A 24,161-nucleotide genomic window follows, 5' to 3' on the forward strand; every position below is an offset into this window, starting at 1 on the left:
AGCTGGAGAAGTGACCGGCGTGTGTGACGACGGCCACATGCTCCCGTGTGTCAGGAACAAAGATTATAAAGTGTGGGAATTTGAAACTTCTAAGAAGAGCCACTGGGATGTGTAAATATTGGCACGTTGCTCCCCTAAAATTGAAATTAAGAATCAAACAATGTGGTTATAATCTTCACCCTTTTCTTCATTGTTATTTAAAATGTAAGACTAGATGAAATATTAGGATACAGGAAGTTGGGGTTTGTTTTGTTTTGTTTTTCCCAATGCAGACAAAGATGATGCATAAGCAGTTTTTCTTTGGGTGGGGGGGAGTTGCCACCTTTATGACAGAGCCAACAGGTTTGATTCTTTAGTAAATGAAGCAAGGATTGGATTTGGAGGACTTGCATCTTTCTGTTATTGGAAGCACATCCTATCATTGTTCGGGCTCTGTTGGGATTAGGGCTGAGGCCTGGTAGTAATAGTCTTCTAGGCACTGCAGGGCAGCTGGTTCACATCAAAAGAGGAGACATGCCAACTCAGAGAGAGGGGAGTAACATCAAGTTAAGCACCAGTTTGCAAGTGGGTGCCAGGGCACTACCTGATACCCCAAGGCGGTGCCTGCCGTGCTGAGTTCTGATGGCAGCCAGCTGTGCAGTGGGTGGAGCTCAGGAAGAACGGAGCAGGCTGCCAGCCCCTCCCCTTCTCTGTGCCGGGGCACCTGCTGGGGCAGCGGCGTGTGGATTCCTCCGAATTTCTTGGGCAATTGTGGGACTGTGAATGTGAAGGAAGAGGGAGCTTAATGGAGATGTGAGGGTCGTTCTTTGACTCACAATGACAGTCTTTTCCAGGCCAGTTCTAGGCTCTCTGCTGAGCTAGGCAGACAGGGTAAAAAGGACCAAACCTTGAGAATTTAGAATCCCCAGCAAAATTTACATTATGCAAGACCGACCTGCAAGTGAGACATTTGATATGTTTTGGACGAAGCATATAGGGATTAAGCAATGTCAAGAGCAAGAATATTTCATAGGACCAAAGGGATAAAGAGAGCAGAAAGATGTTTTCTGTACATGAAGCAGCAGTCATGGACTTGTTGAAAAGTTCGGGTATTTTATGTTCAAACATAATGAGAACCTGGCGCGTGAGGTGAAGTAGAGTCTCTCCCAACCCAGAGTCATCAGAAAACAAAGGAAAAACCCCAAACCCTGGAAGGCATGCAGTGTCTCTCTGACCTCTGACCCAATACCTTGAGTGAAGAGTTCAGAGACCTTTGCTTTTTCAAGGGAAGTAGCTAAAATGATCCTTAGGAAAGTCAGCAAGTAGTGGTCAAATGTGTTTCAACCTCAGCAATAGAAACTGCAAGAAATCCTGAAACCCAAGAGAAAACTGCTGTCAACACCTCAGACCTAAATAACGAAGCCTGTTTGGTGCTCTGGCCCTTTAAACTGCTTCTGTTACTCAAAGAGCAGTAACCCGGACTGGAGGGAACTTCCGAGATCTCCCCAGACGCACACACCCACACCCACGTTCGCTGATGAGGATGCTGGGCCCTGAGGGGTGCAATCAACTGCCAAAAGCCACACTCAGATTGTGGGAGGTCCTGGGCTAGAATTGTCCTCGCTTCTCAGTTCCCACCCCAGGGTTTCTCCTGTGGTAATTTTCAGGCTTTCTGTAAAAATCCTGGAACATCTTAAAAAGATTTCGCAAGATGCACACGGACCCATCCCCGGTCCTGCGTTGTCTTTCTTACCACGACAATGCACAGAGTTCTCCTTGTGAGAAAAGTTCCGAGTAGAAACTGGATTTCACGGGTCTTGACCACCCACCTTATTTATTTGGCAGCAAACGATTTTTGACTCTTTTCGAAATCAAAGTCGTTCTTAAAGGTTGACTTTATGTTCCCATTGGTGTCGAGGATCATTTCTGAAGATTAATTCCAAAAACGGTGCAAGCATTCAGGAGCACTGCTGGCCTGTAGTGTCCCTTCTGGGTGGGCAAGTTAGAAAGAGACACGTCCTCGGGGCTGGCACCGTCCCGTGGGTGCAGGGTTCAGCAGGCAAATGGAAGAAGGTAGATACAAGGTGGTCGTCTCTCCAAACACAGCGCTAAGCCAGGTTATTCAGCTTGGTAAGCAGAACTTTGGCTGGTTCTCTGTCTCATCTCACCCCTCAGCGAGGTGTCCCCAAGTCGTGCCAATGGCCCTGAGCTACCATGGCGTTGCTAAAGCAAACTTATTACCCCACACACACACCCTACTTTCCACAGTGATCATCCTTTTATTACTTGGTCCCTAAACCCCTAGCAGTAGTAACTTAGATAAACTTAAGTTGCTTCATGTTTGAGAAACAAATTAATAATAATCTAATAAAATAATAAATTTTATATTAAACCCAAAAGCACGGCCAGAAAGAATTCGAGACTGGAGACACTGCAGTCCGACCGCTGGGAGCTGGTCTGTGTGTGGTTGAGCGTGCAGGGCCCCGGATTGACTCCCACCTTTGGCATTAGGAATGAGGTGTCCTTGGAGTGACTTGTCTGTCTCAGTTTCCTCCCCTCTAAATTTGGATCCTAATATATTACCTCGTAAGAAACATACTTGATTGATGGTTTTGAAAAGGTCCTGAATTCCTTTCTCAAAATCCTTTTACAAGAGCCCCTTACGACTCAGCGTCTGCATTCAAAAAAGTCCCCAGTCCTTCTTTGACTTCCCTCCCCCTCTGCTTGCTCTGCTCCCAAGCCTGCTTCTCCCTGATGCTGCTGTCTCCCTGCAGCCTCTCCAGTGAGGGCGGTGCTCTCCTTCCCTACTTTGTCCTTGGTCTGCAGGGAAGGAAGTGCCCTCTTGGCTCCCCACTGCAGCTTCCGGACCACGTCCCCAGTCCTGACGCAGGGGGCTTTGATGCTCATGTCCTCACGGGACCCACCGCCACTTCATCGGATGGTTATCTACGTCCCCTGGCTTGCTCCTTCTCATTCTGCAGGTTTTAGCCCCTCCCGCGCGGTCATCTCTCAAGCATTACTCGTGTCCTCGTTCCTGCAGAATCCACACTGATGATCCGTTCAGTACTTGGTCCCTCAGTCCCTTAATCTCCTCCCTTTCAATGATCTTATTCTCTTCTGTACCTCAATTGCTCATTCCATTACCAAAAACAAAAAACAACAAAATGAACATAAAACCAACAATCACTCCACTATCTCAGATTCAAGTATCTTCCAACCGGCCCTTCCTGTCCTCCCAGCTCACTTCTGTGAACTCACCAACTCAAACAGCCCTCCTGCAGCCACACTGCCTTTCAAATCATTGATCCTGCATCCTCTTCGGGATCCCCAACCCTCTCAAGTCTGCATTTCTCTGATTATCCCGCGTAAACGCAAGGTCGGCCACTACACACATCCCCAGCCTTGGGCACCTCGTCCAGCTCCGAGTGCACCTCTACCGGTCTGTGCCTGCCCCGTGCAGCTGAACAGGGCTGGGGAAAAGCACTCAACCCAGCTGACTGCTCTCACCCTTAGCTGACCACTGGGTGTGTAAAGTTGGAGGTCCAAAGATAACTTCCACCAGCTCCACACACACGCATGTATGTCCATGTCCTCTGTCCTCTCTCCCCATACCGTGTCTGAGTGGTCAGCGAGCCATGTCATGGCAACCCTCGTCCACAGGGCCCACTCCGCAGTCGAGGTCTTTGGGCTTGCTGTTGCCTCCGCCCGGAATGTCCCGCATGGACCGCGCTCTCCCTTCCAACAGGTCTTTAGTGCAACGCCACCTTCTAAGTGAGGCATGTGTGTCTTCCTCTCTGCAGCGTCCTCAAGTGCACCACATACACATGACACGCCCCTTCCCTTCTCCTGTCGGCTCTCTCCTTACAGACTCTAAGCATTAATCATTAGCTGATTAATGCTAGTGCGTTGCCCCTTCTGGAATATGAGCTACCCGAGGCAGGACTTCGGGTCTGTCTTGGTGGCTACTCTTCCCCAATGTCTAGGACAGTGTCTGGCTCAGAGGAGATGTGCAGTAAGTGTTGTGGAATGAGACAGTGGCAAAGTGAAAAGGTATTGAATAAAAGAATGACAAACGCCTGTATAGTTTTACTCACCCTGATGTTTTTCTTCTTTCTTTCTCCCTCTCTCTTCTGATTTAGGTGATGGATAGACTACTAGATGGCGACCTAACAAAAGACCCTTCTTACTTCTACAATGTCACAGGATGTTCTAATTACTATAACATTTTACAGTGCACGGTAATGATATATTTTTTAAAACCCAACATAGTGTTTGCTTAAAACTTTTGGTAAAATCAAACTTTCTTTGATTTGGGCAATAGTATAAGTGACTTTATACTAGACAAATAGGCCCAAATTGTATTGTATTATTCAGTTTACTGATCTATGAGATTTTTCCCCATCAGTGTTGTATACATTATAACTTGACCATTGAGAATGTGTGATATTCCAGGTAACTCAAAACAATCTCTGAGTAACACAAGCCCCTTCCCCCATCACCATGAAAGAGCTTGTCATACAGAAGTTCTTTGGTGAAGGACAGAGAGAGGCCAGGAGTGAAGTTTTGGGCATCAGGTCCCTGAGTTCCAAGCCTGCAGTGAGTTTCTTGAAAATGCCCACATTATTTGTTCTGTACTTAGGACAGCTTGGATAACCCAAACTGCCAAAGCCTTTATGAAAATATTTGCTTTGTCTTACTTACAACTTAAGATGTTTCTTGCATTTTGCACGGGCCTCACTTTGAGCCCCCTGAAGTATTTCTCGAAGTATTCAAGTAGTTTCTTTCATAAAAGTAGGCCAAAGCTGATGTCTTTTGTGTAGAATTCATTAAATAAGATAAAGTGAGCCAAAGTGGGCGTTTGGGTTGTGTAGTCTTTGTCTAGCGTATATGACAATGCGTCCTATTTGTAAAATTGCCTTATTTGTGAACTATTTTTGTAAATAAAGTATAAAGTGAATATCAGTGGAAGTTGCCAGCTTTGTGGGTTTAGATTGAGAGCTTACCAAGAGAAACAAAATTTTTATTTGATTTTTTTAAAAGTAATAATTCACAGTTAGCAAAACTTTTTCATCTTGAACTCTGACAGCATTTTTTTTATCCTTTTGTAACTTTTTAAAACAGCATTTAATCCTTTTTATTTTCATATAATGAATATTACAGACTTGGATGCAATATTGTCTTAAAAATAAGGCTCATGGATAACTTTTCTTTTGTCTTATGTGCCTCATAAAATATCATCTGTTTTTATGCTCTATATTTTCCCCTTAAATTATGGCCAGCTGATTATTTTGTGTGTGTGGTTTTATGGAAAAGACATCCTCAGCTTGTAACCCACCATGACATCACCCTGGGCCCTTGTGCTCTTTTGATCTTCTTTCCATAGATCCTCCGGCGAGGAGCAAATTGATTTTGATCATCTCACCTCTTCCATTTTCCCTGTCTTTGCCTCCAATGGGATTGTTAATCGGAGTCACAGATTGCAAAGGCTTAATTTCCAAACAGGAAAATCCAGCATTTACAAATTGGGTATTTGCTCCAAGAGTGTTAGATTGTCCAGGCTTGTTAGTGAAATTTCAATGAACTCAAAACCCCCCAAGTTAAAATTTTCAGGGTGGAGACAAGTGAATAGTCATGTCTTACCTTGTTCATTGTGGTGTGTGTTATGAGAAGCTTTGACCACATTTGGGCTGTTCGTGTTCCCTAACATCTTTCTGATGCCCCTTTCTGCCAGGAGCCTGAGGACCAAAATTACTATGAGAAATTTTTGTCCCTCTCAGAAGTAAGACGAGCCATTCATGTGGGAAACCGGACTTTTAACGACGGATCCAAAGTTGCAAAGTACTTGCGAGAAGATACAGTGAAGTCAGTTAAGCCATGGTTAACTGAAATCATGAATAATTATAAGGTAAGAGAATTACTTCAGTCACTATTTTAGGAACTGTTCAGACTACCCAGAGCAGGGTGACTTTCCTGCATTGGTCATTCAGCGCTTGTCATTTTTCCTTTTTCTTTTCTTTTATGATGTTTTAAAAATATAAACAACCCCTTCATTGTTTGATTTCTTGATACAAAAAGTTTTAGTTGTTTTTTTTCTCTTCTAATTAAATCACTTACCCAACAGTTCCTAAAATGAAGTTCTCTTTGGCACCTGCCACTTACCATTTCTCGAGAAAAGAGGTCATAGCGGAGCTGAACAGACAGGCGTGTGTGAACCGATGTTTCCTGATTGTTTGCCGTACAGTATCAGTCCCAGTGAAATCAGGGGTAAATGAAATCAACGGTTTATTTCAAAAATCATTTTGCCAAACAGTTGAATACATCCATGTTGCTCAAACATAGTTTTCTTAGTGTCTGCGTTAAGCCAGACACTGTGCGAGGCTGTCCGTTGGGAACCATGAGTGAGAAAGGGTCCCTGCTGGAGATGTGCAAACTAGCACGGTGTTATCTGGTTGAGATGTTCTGCCTGATTCGCCGCTGGAGGTACCAAAGAAAGTGCATTTGCGGAAAGGAAGCCCTGACACTTCAGGCAAAGGACCGGTGGACTCTAGAACTCTCACCAGGAAGGTGGACACCAAGAGCGAGTGACAAAGAAAAGTCCTCCTGTTCATCTTTTTTCCCACTTCTGTTCTCATCTCCTGTGATCCTCCAGGGCTGCTGTCGTCTGTCCTCAGCATGTTCTATGGGGCGACTGTGCAGGATAAGTGTGCTTAAATGCTAGAGACCACCGTCAGGTGGTCCACGTCCTCTACTTCCTGGCCGCAGGAAGAATAATGTTTGGGATGAACAAGGAACAGAGCAGCCAGTAGACAACATACCTTTGTATCAGTAAGAAAAACAAGGAACCTCATTTCAAGATACTTTATTCCTATCTGTCAAAAATTGTCCTAGCCCTGGCCGGTTTGGCTCAGCAGTTGGAGCGTCGGCCTGCGAACCAGAGAGTCCCAGGTTTGGTTCCCACTAGGGGCACATACCAAAAAAATAAATAAAAAATTGTCCTAATATACTGTTTATTTTTAACTAAACTCTCGACTGCCACAAGAAATACACATTTCTACAATGTCTATGTTAGGAATAGTGTCCCTTGGGATTGCTCAGTACACAACCTTCAGGACTGTCCAGGGGTTTCTGGTCAAATGCACAGGTACTAGATTGTGTTTTGGAATATACCAGACCTAGAAGGCTCATTTTCTGGCCCTGCCTCTAGCACAGAGGTTGAGTCCCTAGACACACACCCTTTTTGAAAATAATCTAACGTCAGTGGCCTGCGGAGTCCACAAACCTATTGTACATCTGCAGAACTGGATGAAATACTGTCGAGGAAAGAAAGGGTCTCACTAGATGAGGTCAGCGTTTCAACCACTCTTGGGTTTGGTTCTGTAGGGGAAATATAGTGGCCTTCGTGCTCGCCTGCCTGGAACCTGCCCTGGGCACCTTCATACCGCTCTGCTGGTTGTCCTCAGAGCTCTGACACCCTGTCGTCTCCGCTGCTCTTGTCACACTCGGCATGTTGTGCTGCCATCATGGGCTGTCAGTTCTAGCACCCGCCAGAGCAGACGGCAAGAGAATGAATGAATGAATGAATCATTAGATATTTATTACCTTCAAATTTATTAAACCAAAAAGAGCTTAGCATTTGTGTTTTCAAGACGTAACTAGTGGGCTATAATATAACATTAAGAAATGCAAAGTGGTATTTTTGAGTGGAGAGCAGATAAGGAAGTTCCCGTGTACATTTTTTGTGTGTGGGCCCTTGGGAGATGCATGTTCTCGCTGTTTAAATTAAATTCGAACATGATTCCTTTCTCAGCCAAGTGAGGAAAGTATCATCAGCACACCTGACATTGGCTCATCACCTTGGAGTATACAATGGATTGATAAAGAACACATTGATGAAAGATATTTAAATATCTCTGTTCCTGTCCCCATGTATCCTAAACTTACTGATATGCATTCCAATAAAATCAGAGTATTTTCTAAACGTTTAAACTCTGACTCGGTTGCCAGACACAGAGAAGAGATTAGTGATGCAGATAAAGCAGGTGTCCATAAAGAAAGAGAACAGAGCCCTGGCCGGTTTGGCTCAGCGGTTAGAGCATCGGCCTGCGGTCCGGAGAGACCCGGGTTTGGTTCCCGCTAAGGGCATGTACGTCGGTTGCAGTTTGTCCCCGGCCCTGGTTGGTCGTGCGGGTGGCAGCCACTCGATGTGTCCCTTCACATCGATGTTTCTCTCTCTCTCTCTCTCTCTTCCTCTCTCTCCCTCCCACTCTATCTGTGCAAAAAATGGAAAAAAATGTCCTCGGGTGAGGATAAAAAAAAAAAAGAAAGAAAGAGAACAGAGTCTTCAGCCACTCTGAGCGCACACCAAAAAGTGGCTGCCGCTGAAACAGGCTACTCACTCGGAGCTCAGCCAGCACAGCCCGCAAGGCAGCGGTTATCTTTGGCTTGTCTGTGCTGGCGGTGAACTCAATGCATCTGCAGTGGAATCAGGACAATGTAGGTCGGCTTAAAACGTTAGTACCCTTAAAGCGATATTTATGTAAGACTCGGTGCTAATTTGCCACAGGTAACAGTGCACCTGTTTCTATTCCGAGGCACCTGGAAGTCTTTTTCCAGGACTAGATTCCTTTTAGCCAAAGTGCAGTATCTCTGATGGGCTGAGGGACCCTCCTCAGTTTCTGGGAACTGATAGAACTCCCGTGGTCCATCAGTTTCTGGGTAGACTGCATGAAAACAAATCCTTCTCTTGTAATGACCTATAGGGCATGTGCACTCAAACTCATTCTCTGTTTCATAATGTCAGATGTTTGGGTGATAAATTGAGATAGCATTTAAGCAATTTCCAAAATAAGTAGAATGAGAAAAAATCTGTTGGGCTATTGGAATTCTTCTTGATTCAGTCAGCTCACAATAGTGTCAAGATGTTTAGGATTCAGCTGGGCGTAGGGCGTGGTAGGTAGGAGCGTGGCTTCTCAAGTTAGACATGTTGAGTTTGAATGCTGGCTGTGGTCCTTTGGGGGAGTATACTTAAGTACTTAGCCTCAGCTTCTCCATCTGTGAAATGGGAAGAATAATAGTACTTACAGGTGAGTTCTTGTGAGATTTAAATAGATAATGTATGTAAAACATTTAGAACTGGTTAGATAGTGCTTGAAAATATAAACTGTTACCAATGATGTTTAACACATTTTAGCAAAAGTCCTTAAGCACCAGCTATATACAAACGTTACATAAGAAATCCTGGAAAACACAAAAATAAGAAAAACTTGACAGACTTACGGTTTCTAGTCCAACACATAAGGAGCAAAATGCTGAACAAACTGGAAAATGAACAAATTTGAGGTGTGGGAGAGAAGTAAGGTCCCGGGGCAAACCATTTCCCCAGGCGAGGCCAGTCCTGAGTGGGGTTGGGGAGGGAAGCACACCTTTGTGAGTTTTATCTCTAGGAGTTCTGCGAGGTCCTCACAACAGACTCTGCTTTGGGCAGGGGGAGGAAAAATGGAACCATGTTGAAATATAGCAGAGCATTCTGTTCTTCTTAACAAGCCCTGCCCTCAAGAAACTATTTTATCAGAGCCTAACTACCTGTGGGAAAGGAAATGCCCAACGTCAGCTCTAGCCATCCACATGGGGAAAAGAAAATACCCCAGCCCAGTCCCTTCCAGCCACGCTGTCCCACCTAAGCGTGGGCAAGGAGCAATTTCACAGCCGTAGTGAAGTCCGCAGTCTAGAGCATAGGGTCCTAGAAGACTAAGACCTCATTCTAGGACCATAGCTGCTTCCTGCCTCCCCTCCCCCCGCATCATATTATTGAAGGCTTATTTACCTAGTTCCCTTCATTGCATCATGTTCATCTTTCAACAGAAAAATTACCAGGAATATTAAAAGGCAAGAGACTGAACATGTGTGAGAATCAGAGTCAGATATGACAGTCATGTCAGAATTATCAGACCATTAATTATATTATGTATATTGTATTCCTTCCTCTTTCAAGCAGCATTTTTTTAAAGGCACTCTTGCTGATTGTAAGATGTATCCTGATTTTTAACAATGCTAACATACTTTAGGGGATGGGTAGGGCATCTCTAAAACCTAAGAAATGCAGCTCATGCTCCATAATAGCTACTGGCTTTGAAAACCCTGCTCTTTGTAGAGGACCCCTGGTCCTTAGTCCTTTCTGATATCAAAGTTACATTATTCTTGCAAAGCTTCTTGCTAAAGATTCTGAATTTGTTTTTATCTCTCCTTTCTTTGTCTGGTTATAGTTCTTGCCTTTCTAAAAATATATGGGCTATATGTTCAAAGACATGAGAATGCTTATGAGTGTGTGTGTGTGTGTGTGTGTGTGTGTGTGTGTGTGGTGCATTTCCTGTGTGAAACCTTTATTTGAATAAATAGGGCCCACAGCTGTATACATAGGGACCATTTGGATTCAAAGCAAAACACTGGCCTTGGCTTTGAGGCTGCCCTGTTGCTTAGTTGCCTGGACGACCACCGCAGTTTTAGGGGTACCATCTCCAAATGCCAGTTCTTAACCTCCACATGCTTGTGCTTTGAAAGGTTAAATCGCCCTGGGGTAGGGCTTAGTGGGCTGTGTTTAAAAGTTCATGTAGTCAGGAAATTGTAAATATAAAGTTACATTTCCCTGTCACTTATCATTCTGCAGCTCATTAAGTTTCAACTAATTGGATCTTCAGGGTTCAGGATCTTGATGTTTCTCAGCTTCGCCGCCAGACTGAAATCTTAACACCCAGGTCGCTGGAGTTTTATTTACTTGTCCGAGGCTATCGCAAGATCTTCATTTAGACATGGGCAGTTCCTGTTTAATGGATGTGACTTAGAAGTTTGGAAGATAAATATTTCTAGTAAAACGAACTCATTTTAGCAGGCATTTTAATTGCTTGTGGCATTTTCCTTAATAACATCTTCTGAGAGCAAAATGTCAATAGTAAAAGTGGCCAGGAAACTAGATTCGATAAGTGTCTAGCATACCGAGAAAAATTTAACACTTAAATGGGCCCGCTTCTTCAGCTGCTCAGTTGGATTCCAAGCTTCCACGAAGCCATGGGGGGGAAGTCTGGCTTTGTCGACTGTAAGCTGATGTGATCACTTTCTTTGAAACCCTTTGAAGACAATGAAGGGAATGCCGGTGCCCGTCAGTGAAAATGTCTGGGAGGGGGAAGTGGCTGAGCTCCCAGTGAGGCATAACCGAACCCAGGGAAGCTAATCCGGCACATTTGTTTCATGTAATCATAGCCTATAGATAAGCAGCCTCCAGTTTGCGGGCAAACAGAATGGTGTACCTCATACTGCAGAGCCTTGTGAGTTCATTTGACCTGCTTCCGTTATCATCCCAGTGCGAGAGGAGGGTTCGCTTTATTAATTTTTTTAAGGGCTTCTTTGCATTTTAAGCATTTCAATGAGTAAAAGGAAGACAGAATACCCATCTATTATGAAACACACTTTGATTTCACCCAAACTTCCATGCTTTTGACACCCTTTCTTGTCTGTCCTTTAAATTTATGTTGGGATGAAATGTTCAAATGAGAACCGGTGTGTTTTCTTATTTTCTCTTAGCTTCGAAGCCCTTTGATACTTATTCTGCCATATGGATCAGTTTGTTTAAAATCCCTTTGCTCGGTGAGCACTGTGATCATTTGGCAAGGGCTTAATTTTGTTGTTTGGAGGGACCTCATGTTCAAAATATTAGAAGGTACATTTGTGATCTATGGCGACAGGGAAAGTAGAATTTATTCTGGTGTCACCCAAGTATGGCAGGGCCGAGGGCGGTGGGAGAAAAGATACCAAGTGGCAATACCATTTGCTATACAGATTCTAGGGGTCTAAGAATCATTAAGTTAAGAAATGCATACAGTTGGCCCACTGTGTCCACAGGTTCTGCATCTGCAGATTCAATCAACCATGGATCAAAAAATATTCGAGGAAAAAAATTGTTATGCTATTGCTGACATATACTGTGTCATCAGGTCTGCGATGGTTGCGTCTGTACTGAACATGTACGGACTTTTCTTTCTTGTCATTATTCCCTAGACAATACAGAATAACAACTATTTATATAGCATTTGCATGGTATTAGGTATTATAAGTAATCGAGAGTAATGCAAAGTATACAGGAGGATGTGTGTAGGTTCTATGCCAATACTACACCATTGTATGCAAGGGACTTGAGCATCCTCAGATTTTGGTGTCCTTAGGGGACCTGTAACCAACGCCCATGGATACCAAAGGATAACTGTATCTAAACCAGTTGCTATGAAATCCAACCGCTATGAAACAAAAGCTATTGTATCAGTTGACTTTGAAAAGATAAATAGAGAAAGGACGGGAGTATTCCTTTCTGGGTAGTGAGAAGAAGTTGGAGCTTGATAAACGTCCGCACGCTGCAGTGGCCTCTCTGTCTACTCCTCAAGTCCTGGGGGAGCAGGACAGGTGCAAGCTGATGACACACCCCTGGAACCAGTGGTCCCAAAGCAGTGTGCGCCCACCCCCTTCCCCAGGGATGTGAGAGGAAAACAGCGGAGCCTTCATGCTTATTTAAAAAAAGAAAACAAGGCAATAAACTTTGCTAATGTTTACTACATGGATTGGCACTGGGGTGTTTATTGGGTCTGTGTGTCAGAGAGTCGCACGTTAGACGTCTTCAAGACAGAATGCAAAGCCAGTATTTTGGGTTTGATCATCATCATCATCATTTGAGTTCATTTGCCACAAGATGGGACTCCAGGCCCAGTGCTCTCTCCATGCGGTTTCCTCTTCTTCCATCTGAGCACAGGTGGCTGGATGGCAGCCGGCCCTGGTCATTAGTCCAAAAGGAAGACACGTTCCCTTCCTTCCCGGTGCCTGTGGGAGACACAGTGGCAACCTCTAGGGCTCTTCTCAGGGGCTTCTCGTCACTGGATTTGCCTGACTTGCTTTGTCCGAGTCCTCCAACGACACCCTTGTGTGGCTAAGTCTGGACCATCTACTTGCGTATGATGAGACACTCCCAAGTCTGTCACTGGGTAGCGGTCCCCACCACAGCCCAGGCTTCCCGGACTGAGTGGCACGTGAGTGAGTGAAAGCTGGAACCTTCAACCACGCTTTGGGAAACAAGAGCTTTGGGTGGGAACTCCTGACCCCCTCTGTCTTGATTATCCTGACTGTCTGTGTCCTTTCATTCTCAATATTCCCATTTGTTTCTTCAGCCTCCTGACGGTCCCTGTATTTGTTACAGCGACTTGCACGATCCTTTCGAGCCTGTTTGACATTCTCGGGAAAGAAAAGGGAAAAGGATGCTTTACTTACCAAACAAGGGGAAGTTGTGTTTGGGGAGAAGAGAAACTAATTGCAGGCTAATGGAGTGGCTTTGATGAATAGCACCATTGAGAGCACGGGGCAGAGAGCCTCGCACCTGGCTGATAGCAGGCGACCTCCGGAGGGGCACAGTGCCGCAGGTAGACTTTTGTTTTAAACTTACTATGGGAAAATCAGCTGTGCAACCAGGCACTTGCCTTCTTTCATGAGGAAGTGGGCCTGGCTGCCAGCCTGTCACCTGCCACCACTTTGCTCTTCGGCTGGGCGTGGAGAGCCACAGGGGAGTCACTTGTAGAAATGCTTTTCTGGCTCTTTGAAAGAGGGTGCCTACTTACTGTCAGTTTGCTCCTGAGAGAAAGGCACAGTCGTCCTCATTCACAGACAACTAGACTCTTTTCTCAAGCTGGGAGGCAGGTTTGCAATGGAGAAAGGTGTCGCCGGCTCGGGGGCACCCAGGGCCAGCCGGAGTCCGAGGCTGGCCGCTGGACACTCTGAGGCCCGCCTTCCCACTGCCCGTGTTCCTAGGGGAGCTGCTGAGCACCTCTAAATCGATGCCTCTGTGGGTGTTCAGCATTTCTCCAGCGACAAGGCCGCCCTACCTTCTGCTGGCCCCCAGGACCACTTCAGCAGGCTGGTCCTCGGCACGAAGGAAGTAGGGCAGCAGTGACCCTCCATGGTCACAGCAGGGGCGCAGCTGGCCACTGTTTCCCCTTAAGGTCCTTGGTGAATCCACTCAGTCCACTCAACGTTCTGGCAGTGCTGCTGGGTTTTGAACTTGACAAGTGGCGATAATGTTGGGGAGCAGGGAGCTGGTGGGGGGACCTGAGGGCGAAGGTTCTTTCTACAGCTCCTGTCTACTCTTCCTGGAATCATTGAGGCTGTGGGAGCAACTCCCACATCCACACGAAATAGTTCCCAACGATCTTAATCCGGCTCCGTGAACTGCAGAGTGCCCCTCTGAGCGTGGCCATCCTTGGAAGGTACCTCTGTCATTTGGCAACTGTTTACCAAGGGACCGATTACCTTGGTAGGATATACCAAACCCGAGGTCTCTGGGTGCTATCCAATACAAACAGAATGCAAGCCACACATGTAATTTTAAAATTTCTATAAGACCCATTAAAAAGACAAAGAGAAACAGGTGAAATTAATTTTAATAACCTATTTTCTTTAATTCATTATATCCAAAACGTTACCATAGCAACATGTAATCAATATGAAGAAATTATTGAAAGTATTTACATTCTTTTCTTTGTACTAAGTATTCAAAGTCCAGTGGGTTTTATAGATTTATAGCACATCTCAATTTGGACTAGTCACATTTCAAGTACCCACACACCACGAGCCACAAGCCACAATACAGTGGCTACTGTATTGACTAGTGTGGGTTAATACCAACAGACTTACAATAATACATTGCAGCATTTTTTTCTTTGCTCTGTAGGGCTGTTTCTTGTCGGTTGGGTTGTGTATGATACTTGTTAATTAAGTCCATTTATTAATGCGGAAAGAGAAAAAAATGGCTCTTTGGCCCACCTGCTAGTAGGGTAATAACAATGGCAAGAACGTGGCAGTCTTTGGAGATGACCCTCACTGTGACCTTGAAGCTGATATTCTGACAACCAGGGAGGACAGTCATCTCTGGAGAGACTTGTCTCTGGGGTGGCAGACCTGCTCCTGGGCACCTTCAGCTCCTTAACCCGAGTTATTGACGATGACCAGAGGAGACTCGAGAGGTGGAATCGGAAAGGGACTATGGCAGCAGACCCTAAAACAAGAAGGCAGAGGAGAGACCCCTAGAGCGGGCCCCCAGGACTTTTCTATTCAAACCAAAGGAAAAATATTACTCTGGGTCACCATTAAAAGTAATTTTAAGTGTGCTGTTCTAGGTGGTTAATGTTTTTCTCAAAGATCCCTGGGTTGGAGTGATGGCTTGCTGGATCTTTTCCAGGTTGGCTTTGCTCCGTGTTCCCCTCTGAAAGCAACTAAATTATTTAGAGTTAAGTTGCAAGAAAGCAGGAATACTTTTCTTTGGCTGAAAGACGGTGTTTGTATAATCGCTGCACACTCGCTCAACCTTGTTTTGCTCCATTCTCATTTTTCCTGACTCGTCTTGGCAAAACCAGCTGGTTAGGCGGATGGCAGGCACATGGGGGTGTTTATTCCAAGTTCATTTTCTCTCTTTCATTGTCTTTCCTTCTGCTTAAACTTGGAAGCAAACTGTGTCCCTTTGGAAGCACAACAGGGCGGCAGAAGTGACTACCGTTTCCTTCCATGGTTGCATTATTTTTCTACCAAAGTCTTCTCCGGGCAGACTCTGGGGACTCAGGCTTCCTGAGCATGACAACCCTGTGTTCCTGCCACAATCACAAGGAAGAAGGGCTCACACAGCAAGTGTGAGCGATGGGCAGCAGGGGCCCAGGCACGGCCTGAGAAAGGTAACAGCTCTGCCCCCGTGGGGAACGTGGCTTGAACCTTATACTCCCCCGCTGAAGTTCAGCTCCTCTTTGCAGCTGAGCTTTGGAGAAGCCCTTGGGAACGACCCCCACGCCGAGTCGGATATTAGTGAAATTAATTCCCCTCTGCTGGGGAGAAAGGGCTGGTGAAGCATGCTAATTGCCGCGGGCAGAAAGCAGGCTGGCTCTGGGGTTTGTAACAGAAGAATGATACGTCAGGCAGCCAGAAGAGGAAGTGTGGAGGGCTGCTTTGTAGGAGTTTCATTGATTTAGCATCTGTAGGAAAAGCTTCTTTAAAACATTTTTTTTTTTTTTGATTGGTGAACAGGAGAACATTCAAAACCAAGACAGATAGCGGCCAACTGGGAACGCCGGGCCGCCTGGAGTAGCTTAGGCTGCTGTTCAATCATTTCCCCAAACAGGAAACCGCAAAATATTAGAGATTAAGGTCACTAGATCATTGGGAAAAGAGCATAACTTTGTCTGCAAAGTATTATGATGGGTTGTAAATGGGCCAAAATATAAGCATAAATCTTTCGCCTAAAAGCGCAGCAACACCGCTCAGCCTCCTCACAGAAGCGCAGCTCGCTTGCCCGTGGTGCCGAGAGACCGGAGCCGCCGCCTGTGGCCTCGGGAATTTTCCTAACGAGGAGCAGAGTGAACGGGCAACAGAGGGGAACGTCGTGTGCTCTTTTGATTTAGTTAAAAAAAAAAAGAAGTTGACATTTTGATCACTAAGCAGCCCTGACCTGATTTTATTGTCACTTTTCTGCTTTCGTGCTGAAGAGTGAAATACATAACACGCTGCACGTTGAGATGCATGTCTGCCCCCATCCCTTCCTCCGGGAAGTCTCCTCTCCCCTTCGAGTAGCACGTGGCACCCCCTACTTACTTGAAGTCAAAATCTGAGTTCTGAGGGTGTGGCATCTTTTCAGTTGAGTCCGCAGGTAACTTGGTCAGTAGGTATTTTTTTTTTTTTTTGGCTAACACCATTGGCCACTTTATATCTGCCTAGAAAATACCTTTCGGAGACGTACGCTGTAAAAGAAGGGGTCTTCACCATCTGATTCTGTTCTTTACTAGGGAGAGTTTTTTCTTGCTGAGAGAGTTAAACCACGGAGAGAATCAACTACTGATTTATGTACACCCCGAACTTCAAAAGTGTGTGGTTAGGTGATCAGATTTGAGAAAGATGTAAGTGAAACAGACTTTTGTGGACCCCTCCTTTAAGGAAAACGTTGAGAATGAAAGAGTAAACTCGCCTTTCCTCTTCTGATTAGTCACTGGTTTAAAAAGCAAAAAAAAAAAACAACGTCTGGAGCATCGCGAGGGCAGGGGTCACATTTTTTCCGATCTGTCTCCTGCGCGCCTAATCCTTAGGCGCTTCATAAATATTTGCTGTTGGATAGCAGAGATCCCATGTGAGCAGAGTAAACAGACAGACCAACACATTCCTCCTGCACGCCGGGCTCTTCCCCGCTCAGACAGAAGGCCGCTTCCCTTCCATTGGGGTGGAAATGAATTCAGCTGCCTGGGGATCCAGGAAGGAAATGAAATCAATGAAGAGCGTTGGACTGAGACCTATTGATCTTTCTGTTTTGCCCATGACAAAGTCATGGATACAGAGAAATATTTTTCTCTGTTAAGAAAAACAATAGCATAAGCACTGAAAAAATGGCAACTGTCCTTGTACCTCTGGGGGGCGGGGGTGACCACTAAGGAAGGGCTGGGGCCGTGTCTAAGGGGACAGCTCCTGCCCAGTGTTAGTCATTATGGCTCAGTGGCAAGACAGGCCCAGCATGCTCAGCTCTCCAAGTACTTTAATGTTGACATCTAATTGCAAAAACACCACCACTATGGAGATGCAATGGATACACACCAGTGAGGTCTCAGGCAGCCCATTTAAAACCTTTGCACTCTACCATAGAAATGTAATTTTTAGATTATTCTTGATAAGGAGCGACAAAAACATTGATGAAACTCCGCGCTTTGTGTCATAAGACATTTTTGCATCTTCTATCCCATTTGGCCCAATTAGCAACTCTATGATGTAGATATTCCACCTTGTGGAGGAGCAAGTTAAGGCTCCTATCAGTCACTCAGTAGGCACAGGCCCGGGGAGGCTGAGCCCGGCTGGGACTCAAGACTGAGCCAGGCTGTCTGACTAATTTGTGAACGTATGGGTCTGACGGCCAGGAAAATACTTCTGAGAGGCTAGACCCAATGTGTGTAAAAGTCATAGAGAAAGGTGTGTTATTTTGGGAGTTTGAATACACAGAGTTCAGGTTTTCCCTGGGTGGATTCCCTCCTACTCTAGGCCTTTGTCTGAAAGAGTGAGCTTGGCAACCAAGTGTCGAACACAAAAAGACCATCCACACACTCTGAAGGTTTATTCTAGAAGAAGTGCTTTGTTGAGTCAGGTCATCATCAAATGACCAACCTGATTAAAAAAGAAGAGGACCTCACACTCACTGAGCTCCCCTTTGTGCCAGGCACTGTGCTGGGAGCTGTATGTACACACCTTATCTCTCCCCCTCGCTGCAACGCCGTGCAGGTCTTACCATCTTCATGTCCAGAAAAGGGAACTGACGCTCACAGAGGTTAAGCCAGTGTCCAGGGCTTCCCAGATTCTGCACACGAAGGCCTGTGTGCACTGGTCTGATGGTGCATGACTTTGGATTTCATGCTCTTAGCAACAGAAACAATTCTGGTTACTTGAAGCGTGGAAGGAATCGATTGGAAGAGATGATAGTTCCTAGAATTCGGAGAAAAACTGAAGAGCTAGAGTGAAGAAAGATAGGAACCAGGGAAAATTCTGGGCTCACTCAGCAGGGAGCCCTAGCTTAGGTCACTCATCCCTGGCACAGAAGAGGCAGGGCCCTGTGATTGACAGCCTCCACGAGGACTGTAGCCTTTGAGGGATGGGGGTGCAGTCACCAGGAGAAGAAAGAGTGGGCCTGGGCAAGCCGCAGCGGCAGTCACTACACAGTATTTCAGACCACCTTCAAGGAGCACCGCAGACTCGAGCCGCGAGTGTCAGTGTGTTTTATGGGGTGCCAGGCACTGTGCAGGGGCTGCGGATGGACGGAGCACTAAGGCAGCCTCTGTCTCTAGGAGCGGATGCTATTCCGCAGCTGCTTCATCAAGGCTACTCCCCGCAGCAGACACGGGGCATCTGTCACCAGCTGAGCGATGCCCTTGCACACGTCCTGGTCCACAGAGCCAGAGGGAGAAAAGACTGAGCTACGCCACCAGACTTGGACAGACAGACCAAGGTTGTTTCTGAACTGGAGATGCGGACTAGGTCATACTCAACCAACTTTCCATTTCCAGAGGCACTAAGCATTTAGCTGTGGGGAGCCAGTCAACGCTTGCTGGTTTGGAGGGATTTAGCTCCTTTCCTGAGGGGTTCCAGGTAGAAGGGTGGAAGTTTAGAGTCTGGGGTGCATCCTGGTGCCTCTTTGTGCCAGCTTCCTAAAGTGGAGGTGAGCGTGGGACTCTTTCAGCCCGACCTCGGGGAAGGATGAGATGAGACCATGTGCACGTGAAAGCATTTCAAAAAGTAAATGACATAATAAAAATGCTTTCTCATCTCTGCCTTTTAACACACACCCACAAAATGCTTGTGATCCAAATTACCTAGTGCAGACTCTTGTAAATGCTTGAATTCTGGAATGAGATTTTAGGCTCATCGGTGAATGAACTAAAGTTATACATTTTATCTAGTTGTCACAAAACATTGAGAATATTTGAGTTTGCACAAATTATTCTGCGATAAAACCCATCTTTTGACAAATGGAGGTGTCTAACTTCTTAATGTTATTGTTTTGTTTTATCATTTTTTTTCATTATAAAAGCATCTTAACTCCATTTACAAAAAACAACAACAACAACAACAAACAAACCTAGAAAATAGTCAAGTTGAAACAAATCACCCATACTTAGACTACCTTAACTGTTTGTATGTTGATGTTTTCTTTTCCCAAATTGGAAACATCTTTTTATAGTAATTATAGAGCACAAACAGTAGAACCATAGTTTTTCATTGATTTTTCAAAAAGTGTTCTTCATGTCTTGGCATAACCATCCATTTCTAACCAGTCAGACCTCTAAGTACTGAGAGAAAAGAAAACTCTCTAAAAGGAGGCCCCACAGCTGACCCGAGAGCAAAGTGAGGACCCTTGTTTCGGACGCTGCCCGGGAAACCAGCTCCGACCAGCTCCAACCAGCCCTGTCCCCGCTCCGTGTTTTGTTGGACTCATTACTGACAAGGGAGTGTAGCTCAAAGCTGCATTCATTTCTGTCTCCACTCTGTCTTTAGATCTTGTTGCTTAAAATACCAGCAAGCCTCCGGGGGAGGTTTGCCCCAGACTGTCCCAGTTTTAGCCTGAAAGTCCTGCATCCTGGGAAACTCCTCAGCCCAGGACAAACCGGGACAGCTGGTCACCCTACAAGGAGGAAATGAAGCGTGTGTGTGTGTGTGTGTGTGTGTGTGTGTGTGTGTGCGTGTGCATGTGCAGATCCTACAGAACTGGCCAACCCACAGGGGCTCATGCCTTGTCCTCGAACTTCTCCGACTGTCAGGACGTGGGTCGCCCACATGTGCCAGTGGGACCACCCACCCGTGCCCTCCACCCACCTGGCTTCTGTCGCTGCAGCCTGGTTTATCTCGCCCGCCCACCCAGCCCCAGAGGCAACTGGGATATTCCTGTGGGGTCTGACGCGGGGAAGTGTGGCATTTCGATAAAAATAAAAGCTCAGGAATTCTTATAGTTAAGGTTGGCAGCCTTAAATGCCAGCCCTGAAATCACTTCACTTGATCATTAATCTGATTTCTCTTTTGGTTGCATTTGACTTCCGTGCCCTCTAGAAGTTAAAAATGTTTTCCTTGCTTTGCAAGGGACGGATTTCCATTTGTCCCCCGAGGTGGCCTGCCACACGTCACACACACACAATGATACAGGTCAGGCCTTCACTGCTGCGTTCCAGGGGGTTAGTGCTCTGGGTTAGGGTGAGTCTGGAGGAACCAGGGACACAGCTCAGGGATGGGGTTCGTTTCAATTCAGTTCAACAAACATGCACTCCAAGCTGTACATCGAAGCCTGTTTTTACCGTAATCTGTGGGTTTTCATCCCTCAACGATGACATTGATTGAATGAAATCCCTCACATCGATTTCAAAATATATTGATCATAGTATGTGGCTATGAGAGACACTCAGGCAGATGCAAGCTTCATTTAGTGGCCACGGAGAGGAAAACACCCAGAGACACATCTGCATCTCCCAGTTAATCAGCGTCTGTTCATTGAGGTCGGGCAGGGGAAGGACTTTATAGTTGATTATCTTTGTTAATCAGCTATAATCAGGTCTTCCTAGAATGGTGAAGCATTTAAGCCTTGTTTGCTGGTACAGATCATATATAATTGTTTCCATACTGTTGGCAAAACAGCTGTAGCCGTTTTGCATGGGCCATAAGTACTCGAGGTCTTTGAGGCAATGTCTTTGTATAAACAATGCAAATTTTTATTGCTATCGGGGAGTCGAGCTCTTTAAAGATGTTTAAATTGACCAGGATTTTCCCTTTCGGGTCTCCGCTGAGCAGAGTGGAGGTGGTGACGGCCACTGCAGGACTTGAAAGCCCCGCGTGCGTGCAGCCGAGGCCCAGGGTCCTTTCATCTCGGGCCGAATCCCGGCCCATGCTGCTTGAGGATTTGGGGTGTGTAAAAGTCCTGGGCTTTTTAATTATGTGTAAGCCTTTTAAGACGCCTACACCAGGAGGGCAGAGATGGAAACATATGCAGGGAAACATTTTATATCCAGTTTGGGGATTGAACCAAAGGTCCTCACTTGAGCCAAACCAGAGCTTCCAAAGAGATCAAAGGTAGCGCGGGGTTGAGGAAAACCTCCTTGCTGGGGAGGAGCGACATTACTTTACGAGAATTAATACCTTCTTAGTTGCATCAAAATAGCTTAAGAAGAGTAGAAAACAAAGAAGAAAATTACTGAAATTTCCACCATCTAAACTAATTGACTGTATTCATTTTTTTTTAAAAGTTTTAGCTCATATATGTGAATACGTATACCTATTGTATTTACTCATAATTGTGATATCTACTTGACTTTGGCTTTCATACGTCACATTTACGTGATAAGCATTTTCCACGTTGCTTCGTGGTTTAGTCAAACACTTGAAGTGGTTTTGCACCATCCCATAGAATGTCCATACCACGGTTTGCTTTAACCACTTCCTAATTATAAAACTTTTAGATTATGCCCAAGCCTTCCATTATAATAAGACTAATGACTATAGTTACATTCTTTATTTATTTATTTTTTCATTTTGGGGGGCTTATTTTCATGAACTACATTTCAAAAATTGGGATTACTGGGACAATAAGCCTCAACAGTTACAGTCTTTGTGTTATAAACGCACCGCTGCTGTTTGAGGGGCGAGTGCCTGGGACGTGGCCCCAGGAGTCCCGCACGTCATCAGTGTCACACGTCATCAGTCCCGCACGTCATCAGTGTCACACGTCATCAGCATTGGGGATTCCCTGAATTCCTTTTCAAGCAAATGGAGAATTGTTTGGGAAGAAAAGATAAGAGTTGCCTCAGAGTTGATTCAATTATAATATCCATCAAATTGGAAAACAAAAATTGAATTCTGGGAAGGAAGGACATTTCTCACTGCTGACAAATGGCTCCCTCATTTAAGAAAAGCAGGTCTTGGAAGTTGCATGGCAGACACAGTTGCCTCCACCAAGTGACACCTCTGAGGCTCCTGGCTCTGAATGTCTGCCTCAAAAAACTGTAGTTGTCACAGTCAAATCAATGTGGGCGGAGGAGCAATATGAGTTACCAACCCTCCCACCCCAGAAGGCCCAGCCTGCCCGCTGCTTCCGTGCCTGAAGGCCAAGTGAAGGGATGCAGGCTTCCTGGACGCCCTGGGGTGCAGTGGTCCTCAGTTCCATTAGTGTTGTCACTGCTGACCTCTTTAACTCGGCCGGACACCCGAGTATGTAATACCACCAACTAATACAGCACAAACACTTTTGCAACCAAGATGGGCCTTTACGTAGATTCCTATGAAGAATCAAACTTTTGGGAGAATGCAAATGTTGAGACTGGCTTGAGTTTAATTTCAGGTGGTTGGTGTGTGGGGCCAACTGGAAGAAGATGACCCCACTGAGCTGCAGGACTGTCCTCTGAGCCCGGCATCAGAGGAGCTCATGGTCCCTTTCCGCTCGTGCGTGTGCACAGATGTGCACGCTTTCCGTACCGAGATATCATCACTGGCTCCGTGCACTGAACCCTGCATTTCTCCCCGGCTGATTCCTTAGGTGCTCATCTACAATGGCCAGCTGGACATCATCGTGGCAGCGCCCCTGACAGAGCAGTCCTTGATGGCCATGGATTGGAAAGGATCCCGGGAATACAAGAAGGCCAAAAAAAAAATTTGGAAGATCTTCGAATCTGATGCTGAAGTGGCTGGTTATGTGCGGCAAGTGGGTGACTTCCATCAGGTAGGGAAACGCTTGGGGGCCTGGGAGCTGGGGGAAAGGGATCGTGGATTGGTGACAAAGCCTGGACACCAGCGAGGCACGGTGGCCTCGAGCAGGGGCCACACCAGCCAAGACGTGTCTGCTGCTGTCCTGCTTTCCACAGAGCAGAGTGGTCTGCGTTTGTATCGAAGATGCAGGAAGGGGCCGCGAGCCAAGGAATGTGTGGAGCCTCGAGGAGCTGGCAAAGGCGAGGATACAGATGCCCCCTTGCAGCCCCAGGAGGAACAGAGCCCTGCCAACACCCTGGGCTCAGCCCGGGGAGACCAGTTCAGATTTCTGGCTTCCAGAATTACATATCAAATGAGAAGTTTCTGTTGTTGTTTTTAAGGGCTAAATTGGTGATAATTTGTTATGGCAACGAAAGGAAACAGATGCCCTCCTCACGCCCTGATGGGTACTGAGGACTTTCTTTTTTTTATTTTTTATCCTCACCCGAGGATATTTTTCCATTTTTTTGGTACAGATAGAGTGGAAGGGAGAGAGAGGAAGGAGAGAGAGAGAGAAACATCGATGTGAAGGGACACATTGAGTGGCTGCCACCCGCACGACCAACCAGGGCCGGGGACAAACTGCAACCAAAGCACGTGCCCTTAGCGGGAACTGAACCCGGGTCTCTCCGGACCGCAGGCCGACGCTCTAACCGCTGAGCCAAACTGGCCAGGGCGGTACTGAGGACTTTCTGATGGACTGTCCAGCCTCTCCAGGAGTCCTTAGCAGGAGGACGGAGAGCACAGACTTCTCTGCCAGGACAGAGGTGGCTCTGCTGCTCCGGTTTTTATAACATTGTATCATGCATATTTTCAAAGTTACATATACATCCTTATTTATCTTGAAGTAATATTCATTGAATTGA

The 24,161-nt window shown here is 45.9% G+C and overlaps 1 protein-coding gene across 2 annotated transcripts in view; it reads left to right on the plus strand.

Moving 5' to 3' along the window:
- CPVL (carboxypeptidase vitellogenic like) overlaps positions 1-24,161 on the plus strand; it is a 108,391-nt gene that overhangs the window by 61,695 nt on the left and 22,535 nt on the right. For both annotated transcript variants that reach the window (XM_036246895.1, XM_036246894.1), the window contains exons 10-12: positions 4,119-4,217; positions 5,711-5,884; positions 23,087-23,269. In XM_036246895.1, the coding sequence (XP_036102788.1) occupies positions 4,119-4,217; positions 5,711-5,884; positions 23,087-23,269 (456 nt within the window). The remainder of the gene's footprint in view (positions 1-4,118; positions 4,218-5,710; positions 5,885-23,086; positions 23,270-24,161) is intronic.

The sequence above is a fragment of the Molossus molossus genome, unplaced genomic scaffold (genome assembly GCF_014108415.1).
Source record: "Molossus molossus isolate mMolMol1 unplaced genomic scaffold, mMolMol1.p scaffold_m16_p_7, whole genome shotgun sequence".
Lineage (NCBI taxonomy): Eukaryota > Metazoa > Chordata > Mammalia > Chiroptera > Molossidae > Molossus > Molossus molossus.